General features: G+C 35.4%; 1 protein-coding gene across 1 annotated transcript; it reads left to right on the top strand.

Annotated features, from left to right (window-relative positions):
• The first annotated feature begins 360 nt into the window (after positions 1-360).
• Positions 361-4,314, top strand: LOC105764288 (AP-1 complex subunit mu-2). Its single transcript, XM_012582821.2, has 11 exons — positions 361-705; positions 921-1,067; positions 1,206-1,268; positions 1,393-1,569; positions 1,658-1,761; positions 2,689-2,796; positions 2,923-3,019; positions 3,145-3,242; positions 3,362-3,503; positions 3,584-3,706; positions 3,830-4,314. The coding sequence occupies exons 1-11, from the start codon at positions 577-579 to the stop codon at positions 3,926-3,928; spliced, it is 1,287 nt and encodes a 428-aa protein (XP_012438275.1). The 5' UTR covers positions 361-576; the 3' UTR covers positions 3,929-4,314.
• Positions 4,315-10,052: the final 5,738 nt, after the last annotated feature.

The raw sequence follows: 10,052 nt of genomic DNA, 5'->3' as shown, positions 1-10,052 counted from the left end.
TCGTACTCTTAAAAAGAAGAAGTGAATTTAAATGAACAACTAAATACTCTAACATGAATAGTAAGATTGACCTGAAAAATACTTCAAAAAATATATAATAGATTTAAAAGACTATAATTTTAGGATTTCAAAATTCCTTTTATTTCTTATTAAGATATTATTAAAAAAATAAATTATTAATTAAGAGTTTTTCAGGTTTTCCCCTTTAGGAAAGTAAGAGCTTGGACTCTAATTGAAGTTGAGATGGGTAAAACACAGGGAACACAGAAATTGTGGCGCGTGAGATTTCACCAAGTAAAAAAGAATGCAAAAGTGGCGCCGTTTTGGAAAATCTAAGTGTAATTATTTGGGGGAAGGAGGCAGGCAATTGCAAACCAAGTCACCGTTGTCCCATTTTCCCAAATCATGATACAGCTTCAACGAGCTCCCCCAACTTTACACTTCCTTCATTTTGATCTTTCCTCTCGCATCCATCCCTTCTTCTGATTCAATCAGATCTTGAACAAATCCCTGAAATTCACCCATCTCGACTGCATCATATTAATCAATCAATAGAAAAACCGAAAGAACAAAGAAATGGCGGGGGCGGCATCGGCACTATTCCTTCTAGATATAAAGGGCCGCGTTCTGGTGTGGCGTGACTACCGTGGCGATGTCTCCGCTGCACAAGCTGAACGTTTTTTTACCAAACTCATCGAAAAAGAGGTTCCTCTTTTCTTTATATATATATTTTCTCGGAATTTTGATTTAAGTTTTGTTTTCCGGTTTAGGATAAATCATATTATTCTGTTAATTGATTTAATCATTCTCTATAATTTTTTTTTTGAATTTGCCTATTGCACTTCGAATCAGCTTTCAATTTTAACGAGGCTGAAATGGTTATCTCATTGTTGAATTTCTTCTTCGGATTTGGCTTTCAGGGAGATCCGCAGTCGCAAGATCCTGTGGTATACGATAATGGAGTAACTTACATGTTTGTACAGCACAGCAACGTCTACTTGATGACTGCAACGAGGCAGAATTGCAATGCTGCCAGTCTTCTTTTCTTCCTGCACCGTGTAGTTGATGTAAGCGAATTTGGTCATTGCAGTTTCATGCTTTTTTGTGATCAAAATTTTCAACTGAACTGAGTTGTTTACCTTTGCTATTTTTCTTGATGGTCTATGATCCTTGATTCTTTTTATCGATCTGAATTATTATTCCAGGTTTTCAAGCATTATTTTGAGGAGTTAGAAGAGGAATCGCTTAGGGATAACTTTGTTGTAGTGGTATGTTGAAATCAAACTCTTTTTCCTTTTGGTTAAATAGTTCTACCACTGGCTGTTGGATGGTATTGGTTTGTAATTTATGCTAAAATAGTTTATAATTGGCTATTTGTTATGCCTTCGGCAGTACGAGTTACTTGACGAGATTATGGATTTTGGCTACCCTCAATACACAGAAGCAAAAATACTTAGTGAATTTATTAAGACTGATGCATATAGGATGGAAGTAACACAGAGGCCTCCAATGGCTGTTACAAATGCGGTCTCTTGGCGTAGTGAAGGAATAAACTACAAGAAGAATGAAGTAGGCGACTCTTTTCTATGGTTATTCTTTTGAGTCGTTTATCGTTGTCTTCAAACACTAGATTATGAGGATTTATTCTTCATTTCAGGTTTTTTTGGATGTGGTTGAAAGTGTGAACATCCTTGTCAACAGCAATGGACAAATAATTAGGTCGGATGTTGTTGGGGCATTGAAGATGAGAACTTATTTGAGGTGTGCTTTCTGATATTTTGAAAATTTATGGTTTGTCTTACGGAATATACTTTATCTCAAATCTTGATTCTATCTTTTACTCAATAATGTACATGAATTTTTGTGAGCAGATTAATTGCATGTCTGATTAAGTGACAATTCTAAATAATGTATCTAGTGTAATATTACTCGTATTTCTACAACTATTGAATTTAGAGTGACTATGTAGCAATACTTTGTAATCTGCAAAGTTGAAAATAATAGGTTGGTGTATGTAAATTTCATAGGTGGTTGAGGGGAGTGGGGCAGAAGGGAGGTGAGGTGATGTTGATTAATTTGGTAGAGGATTGATATGATTTGACCTGGTTCCAAATGTATAGCTTCCTACAATCTGGATAATGCCTCCAATCCCACATTTAGAAATTGTGAAGATCCAGTATGGTATATGTAGAGGCTTAAATCAATAACTACGAGGTGTGTTTTGTGGGACAAAACTGTGAGATCTTTGGGTCAAAGCTCACAGTACCTCACTAGTTCAGTGCCTGCCCTGCAAGGTATTGTCGTCATCTTTGACCTGAAGGATGCACCTTACGAGTGTGGGTTAAGCCTCTTTATACATACATTATAATAGGTATCATAATTCCTCAATGTGGGTTTGTAGGTGTTACAAATTTAGAAGTGAGAACTGGTGTCTTTTCCATCTCTCTTTTGCATCCTTGTTGACAAAACCATTCATTTGAACTTTCTGTTTGATTGTCATTCATGTGTGTTATAAATGAAGCTCTGAAATATTCTCTGTTGTAGGCAACACAAAACTTCATGCACACTGTTATGGTCCAAACAATTGATTTTTGTCTTGAGTTTTATGGTATAAAAAATGTCTTTTCATGTTGGGAGTTCTTTTTTGAGCTATCTATTTATTTTATTTGGTTTCAATTTGTGTTTCAGTGGTATGCCTGAGTGTAAGCTTGGTCTAAATGATAGAGTATTGCTTGAAGCACAAGGCCGAGTGACAAAGGGAAAGGCAATTGATTTGGAGGATATAAAGTTTCATCAGTATGTAGCTTAACATTCTTTTCTAGTTGAACACTTGCTCTGATTGTACTCTTTTTACCTTTGGGTGCAACAGCTACAGAATCTAACTTTGCAAATTTCTCGCCTATCAATAATGCTTTGGTCTAGGTGTGTACGTCTGGCCCGATTTGAAAATGACAGGACTATATCCTTTATACCTCCTGATGGGTCCTTTGATCTCATGACATATAGACTTAGTACTCAGGTGGACCTTCGGCATCTGAGTTCTCATTCTGCCTTCTCTCTTTCTTTCTGCCAATTACCTGTTATTTCTTGACAGAAAATGATGATGAGTATTTCTGCTACTTTTTTTTTTGTTTGTTTAATTAGGTAAAGCCTCTCATCTGGGTAGAAGCTCAAGTTGAGAAACATTCAAGAAGCCGTGTTGAGATTATGGTGAAGGCTAGAAGTCAGTACAAGGAGCGTAGGTATTGGGTTTTGTTCCTATTCCTATATTCTGGTCTATCTAATTTGAAGGATCTGTAGGTGAGCTTATGTTAGATTAGAGATCTCTAAGCACTGACAAAGACATAATGTTTCTTTACAGTACTGCTACAAATGTTGAGATTGCGGTGCCTGTGCCTACTGATGCTTCCAGTCCAAATATTCGGACATCAATGGGATCTGCAGCTTATGCACCTGAAAATGATGCATTAATGTGGAAAATAAGATCTTTTCCTGGTGGAAAGGTAACATCTACCTATTGCAGACTTATTAAAAGCTCTCTGTCCAGCCATGGTACTTATAATTTTGAAATTCATAACATTAGGAGTATATGTTGAGGGCCGAGTTTACTCTTCCTAGCATAACAGATGAAGAGGCAACTCCAGAGAGAAAAGCTCCTATTCGTGTAAAGTTTGAGATTCCGTATTTTACCGTTTCTGGGATACAGGTATTCCCTTCAGATGTTTTTTTTTTTAAATTCTTAATGTTCTTTCAATCTGCTTTAATGGAATTTCAGGGGTTGTGTTTCTATTGGTAAACTTTCTGACTCGCACATATTGGGGTTTCGTAGGTTCGATATCTGAAGATCATTGAGAAAAGTGGCTACCAGGCTCTTCCATGGGTACGATATATCACAATGGCAGGCGAGTATGAACTAAGACTTATTTAATGCCAATTCCTTTAATATTGAGAGATCCAGTTCACCTCATTTTTCGAGAGTTAGAACGGACATAAGGATACAAGGAAAGCGGTTGATAAACAAAAGCCCTTGTGAAGAGCATGAAAGAGTGGTTCCTCCTAAAAAAAAAAAAAAGCACTTTTCTGCTTCGTATTTATAATGTATGCGTTATAATTGTTTTATCTAAATTAGGTGTGAGAGTTTATAATCACCAACATTTTTCCCTTATCAAACTACAAATCGAATACTGTGAATTCTTTTCTTTTCTTCTTTCTTTTTTTCTTTTTTTCATTTTAATTTGTCAATGATTTATTGTTTGAATGTATTGAGGGAGGGCAGTGGGGAATTCTGTCCTGCCGTTTTGGCCGTTTCATGCTTCTTCTGCCTATTACAACTTAACATTTGGGTTACCAAAATACGACGTTTACTACGTGGGGACTTCAAATATGCAGCGTCGAGATATTCGAACGCTATTCGAATTTGATTGTTCGGTTAAATTGATACAATTGAAAATTGGTGACTTGTGTGGTGTAGTATATGATACATATATAAATAATCAGTGAACCAATAAAAATTGATTCAGTTGACAAAAATAGGCGAAAATCATATTAAAGCAATAAAATTTTGGGTTTTTTTTTGTTAATTTGATTTTTAATTATCTTTTTCGAGTAATAAAATTTGAATGTTTAATCTCTTAATCATATTTTAAGTAAAAATATACTTTTTGTTGATAAGTACTCGATTAACTATATGTGATATTTAATAGTTTCTAATTGAATTATTATTATTATTATTATTATTATTATTATTATCGTGGTCGTCGTCATTTTTCAGTTTGACTTTGGGATTTTTTTTTTTTTGGGTTAAGAAAAGGAACACAACATTACTGCAAAAGTTTAGTAATTGTACGATACATCATATCTCCCTTAGCATTAGCAGCTAAGAAGGGTAAAAGGGAATAAGGGGGAGAGTCACAGACAAAAAAAATCATCTGGTAGGATAACGTCTCGGGGAGATGAAGACCGGAAATTACTCTCTAGTCGGGCAAGGAGCATAAGCACATTTGTTCCTTTCTTGAAAGATATGTTTGAGACTCCAAGAAGTTATAATGGCAAGGAGCATCTTGCAATCATCAAGAAGTGAAGATGATATTGGATTAGAAGAGTTAACATTAGATATAAAGTGGATAATAGTAGTGGCATCAACTTCAACATCAAGATGCCTAATGTTATGATCTAATGCTAATTTAAGATAATCTTTAAATGTGCATAATTCCGCTTCAACACTAGTTGCTATAGGTATGTTTCAAAAAGATCCTATTAGCCAATTTCCATTATGATCCTTGATTAAAGAACTTGCACTCACAATTCCCAGATTCCCTAGTGATGACCTTCAGCATTAAGTTTAAACAGATAAAGACTAAGGGACTGTAATGAAAGATGAAAGATTTCTACACTTGACTGAAGCTACTATAGCAAAAAATTGAGTAGCACCTTCAATCGCTCTTTTAGTCAAACCCTTCATTTGTCGGTGGCCACCAAAAATAGAGGCGTTGCGTTGAAGCTAGATTTCCCAAAGCATATAAGTGAAAATTATTTTCCATAGGATTTTAGGATTTGAACACCAAGCTTTGGAATTGAGGTTGAGCAGTAACCATTCTTCCCAGTTACTAAACTATGTAAACAGGAAGCTACCATTCCCAGTTAGAGAGACCCAATGTCATGATTCCACTTTGTATAGTCATGATAGGGTAAGATGCTAAGAGGCCACCCATGTATAAAGCCATGGCAAAGGGTAGAGGAACCTTGAGAGGGTAGTCCTTTTGTATTTAGGAATGTGTCATCATTTCAACCATCTTTATGTTTTTTAGTAGCATTTCTATAAAAAAATTTAGCATCTCTATAGGGGGTGGACAGTCAGTAGTTGTTGGGCTAAGCCATTGGTTAAGGTGTGTGCTAGGTCACCATTGAGGGTGACTCTTACGACTCATTGATGGTGTGGGTAAGTAAGTCTTTTTATAACCCGTTATAATGCTTTCTATATAATAAACCCATTTTTCCCTCCTGGGGGAACATGAGGTATACTGGTGGCATTCACTATGCCCAGCGAGAACGGATTGTACCTCAATACTATCTTGTGGCTTGCTTGTCTTTAACAAACTATCAAGATTGTTGGCTAACTTGAGTGGAAATGTCCATCAAAGTGCCTCACAGGCTTCTAACTGAGTGAACAAAGTTGAGTTTGTGACACGTGGTGTCAGAGCTAGCAAAATTGTGTCATTGTGAACTAAAACATGGTGACGACATGAGGTAGTAGGTTAGAGGACCCCCATATAAATAGTTCGGATGATCGCCAAAGAATTGAGGAATTGGAGGCCGCAGTGGCCACCTTGAATGCCTACATGGTCATGAGTGATCGAGCGTGTAACAACTTGATAGTCAGGAGTGTCGAAAAGTGTATTCTCGAGACTCCGTTCCCGTAAATAAAACTCGTAAATATTTATTAAAAATATTTACGAAGCTAGTTGTGTAGTTAATTAGGTTTTGGTTAAGTGAATTTGCATGAATTAAGAGTAATTAGGTATAAACACTAAATTGCATATAGGGTGAAAGTTGAATTATAGATTAATGAAAATTAAATGGACTAAAGAAGCAATTATGCCATTGTTTTAGTGAGGCGACATAAGATGTGAAATTTTATTATATATATTATAATAACTAAATTTGAAATATATATTATAATATGTTTACTTAATATTTAAGAATATATATTATATAATAAAACAAATGAGTAAGTAAATGAAATAAAAAAAGAGAGAGAAAGTAAAACGAAATAGAAAGGGAAAGATAAAGTCGACATCGAATAGCTCGAATTTCGGTTTGTATTTCTATAATCCGAATCTAGTTGTTAATTGTTGTATTTTAAAGTAATGTATATGGTAAGTGGTTAAGGTAAGTATATGGCACTTTGATTATTGAATTGATTTAAAGTTGATTGAATTGATATATATATATATATATATATGTGTGTGTGTGTGTGTGTGTGTGTGTGTGTGTGTGTGTGTGTGTGTGTGTGTGTGTGTGTGTGTGCAAATATGATATTGGATAATTGTTGTATTTGGAAAGTGAATTGGAACCTTATTAACTGTATCGGGTTGAGTCAGATATAGATGGCATGCCATAGGATTGGATGAGTTCAGAGACTTCTTTGACTTAAAGTCAATGAGACACTGGGTGTCAATTCATCATTTCGGTTTTATTCGATGAGGCATTGGGTGTCAATTTACTTCGGTTTAACTGATGAGACACTGGGTGTCAATTTACTACTTTGAATTATCCGATGAGGCACTAGGTGCCAAACTGGTGTGTTGGTTGGATCTGTGTATCCGTCCGAGTCTGGGTTGTGTTAATAGGGGTAAATAAATAATAAAGTTCTATAATTGATATTGAAATGGCATGGTATGAGAAATGGAAGTGATATATTGAATTGAAAATAAAATGTGAAATATGTTGGCAATACATGGAATATATGAGTTATATACTCATGAATTGAGTATGGTATGAAATGATGTATTCATGAATTGAGTATTGCATGACTAATGCTATTGTATGAATAAATATGGTTTAATATGTGAATAACCATTTATATAGTAATTGTGTGAATTGGGATATTGTTTAATAAATGAAAAATGATAGTCATGATACTAGACATTAATATGTTCTTATAATTCAATTGTGCATATTATATTATCTTGTCTTTAGATATTCAGATTATAGAAATACCACTGAGTTTTACTCAGCGTACGGTTTTGTTTTCCGTGCGCAGATTAGGTACAGTGATTTTGAAGAGTTGTAATTGAGGTTGTAAGTATCCATCTCATCACATCTCCAAGTGCCAAGAAGGTATGTTTCAAAATTTTGAATAGAATGGCATGTACTTAGGAAGATCAAGTGTGTTCCAAGTAGTAGGGTCTAAAATATAAGTTATGAAAACTTTTTTTTAATGTTCAAATATATTAGTGATTAGCTAAAATCACTTTGGCACCAAATGTAATATGCCTATATCAGGTTCCTTAGGTCGAACTGGGTATAAAGGTGTTACAGAGTGTGAGAGATCAAGGTAGCCCAGGGAGAGCTATTCGATACAATGAACACCTTTGGTGATGAAGCGAATGATGCTTTGAACGCAATCAAACAGGGATTTGAGGAAGCAATCGAAAATCTTGGAAATAAGACGGGATGCTATTGGGGCAATTAAAAAAGGGTCTGAGGAACTCAAGGCCAAAGGAATTTGATTCAGATGGCTTTTATTCAGGTAGATTCCAGCTCTATGGATAGAGGAAAGAGGCTCAAGGTGCCAGAACCAAGTTGTTATGAGGGGTGGAATACCAAGGAACTTGAAAACTTCTTGTTTGATATGGAACAATAGTTCAATGTCATGCTTATTGACTTAGAGGAAGACAAGATAGTAATGATTGTGATGTATCTAATGAGTGATGGTGTCATAATCCCACCTTATACGGTTATGATAGGGTTGGATGCCAAAGGGCTACTCATGTATAGGTCCATGGCAAAGGGTAGAGAAAATTTAGGAGGGTAGCCCTTTTCTATTTAGGAAAGTGTCCTCGTTAAAAAATCCTTATGTTTCTTGGTAACATTTCTATAAAAATATTTTACAATCTTTGTAGGGGGTGGACAATCGACAATTCTTAGGCTAAGCCACTAGCTAAGGTATGTGCTAGGTCACCATCTAGGGTTGCCCTTACAGCCCATTGATGGTGTGGGTAAGTGAGTCCTTTTGTAACTCGTTGCAATGCTTTCTATATACTAAACTCATTTTTCCCTTCGAGAGATCATGAGATATATTGATGGCATTTCCTATGCCCCACGAGATTGAATTGTAGCTCGACATTAACTTGTGGCTTATTTGTCTTTAACAAGCTATCAAGATTGTTGACTGCCTTAAGTGGAAGTATCCATCCAAGCGCCTTACAGGGTTGCAACCAAGTGAACAAAGTTGATCCATGACTCCCAACATACTTTCATGGTGTTACAGTGGATTAAGATATTGTCAATTGTTTCTTGCTTGATGTTGTAGAAAGGGCAAGTACTTGTTGTGCTTATCCCTCGATTGGTTAACATAACTCATGAAGGGAGAATTTCGGAACCACATTTCCGTAAGAAAATATGGATATTTGATTGAATTTTGGCTTTCCAAATAGACTCTTAGAGCAGATTATTAGCACATGATTGTTGGGGAAAGTTACCGAAATAGAGATTGTATACACTCTCAAAAGCGAATAAACTCGTTTTCAAAGCACCCCAAACTAATTAATCTGGACTGAGCCTTTCAGAATTAGGTGTGATAAGAAAAATATTAACGACTTAAGAAGGGAGAAAAATGAGTTACTTAGGATTCTAAAATAGTGTTTTTTTGTCAGAAGGTCCAAAGATTCTAGACGGACAGAACTGTGCATGTTTGTAGGATATCCAAAAGGAAAAAATAGTGGTTTGTTTTATAACCCGAAAGAGAAAACTGTGATAGTGTCAACTTATGCTACTTTCTTTTAGGAAATTTCCATGAATGACTTCAAACCTCGAAGTAAAAAGTACTCGAGGAACTTTCGGGAAATACACAAAGCCTTGTGGAAACGATTCTAGAACCAACTCCTAATGGTAGACCTACAAATGATCAACAATATAGGGTGTTTCATCCTAGTGGGAAGGTCTCTCGTAGGCCTAAGTTCTTCCAATTCGGTGGAAGTGTTTTAGACATCGAGTTTGCCAAATAAATAATGTTAGGGACAACAAACCCTTGTATAATTAACTAGGGTTGGTGCCCCCTAATCCTAGTTAGACTAAGATTTAGTTTTTTTTTTATTGAAATAGACTTCTACAATTCAACAAAGGTTTCACTTCTCCGTATAAATAGATGGCATCGATAGGGCTAAATACAAAACTTTAAGATATGGTTATTCTGGCCGAAATAGTGAGAATTTATTTTCTAAGTATAAATTATATTTTCCGGAATAATAATTCTATCGGTTTATATTAAAGAGATAATTTTGCTTTCCCATTGAAAGTAAATGAATTTTTTTTGGTTCTATGTTTGATTC

The sequence above is a fragment of the Gossypium raimondii genome, chromosome 12, assembly GCF_025698545.1.
Source record: "Gossypium raimondii isolate GPD5lz chromosome 12, ASM2569854v1, whole genome shotgun sequence".
Taxonomy (NCBI): Eukaryota; Viridiplantae; Streptophyta; class Magnoliopsida; order Malvales; family Malvaceae; genus Gossypium; species Gossypium raimondii.
This window is presented reverse-complemented; position numbering and strand designations above follow the sequence as displayed.

Excerpts from the sequence above, each read along its gene's own strand:
- LOC105764288 (XM_012582821.2), top strand. The coding sequence starts at position 577 with ATGGCGGGGGCGGCATCGGCACTATTCCTTCTAGATATAAAGGGCCGC. Across the intron at positions 1,269-1,392 it reads GGGATAACTTTGTTGTAGTG|TACGAGTTACTTGACGAGAT; the intron begins GTATGTTGAAAT and ends TGCCTTCGGCAG. Across the intron at positions 1,570-1,657 it reads TAAACTACAAGAAGAATGAA|GTTTTTTTGGATGTGGTTGA; the intron begins GTAGGCGACTCT and ends TCTTCATTTCAG.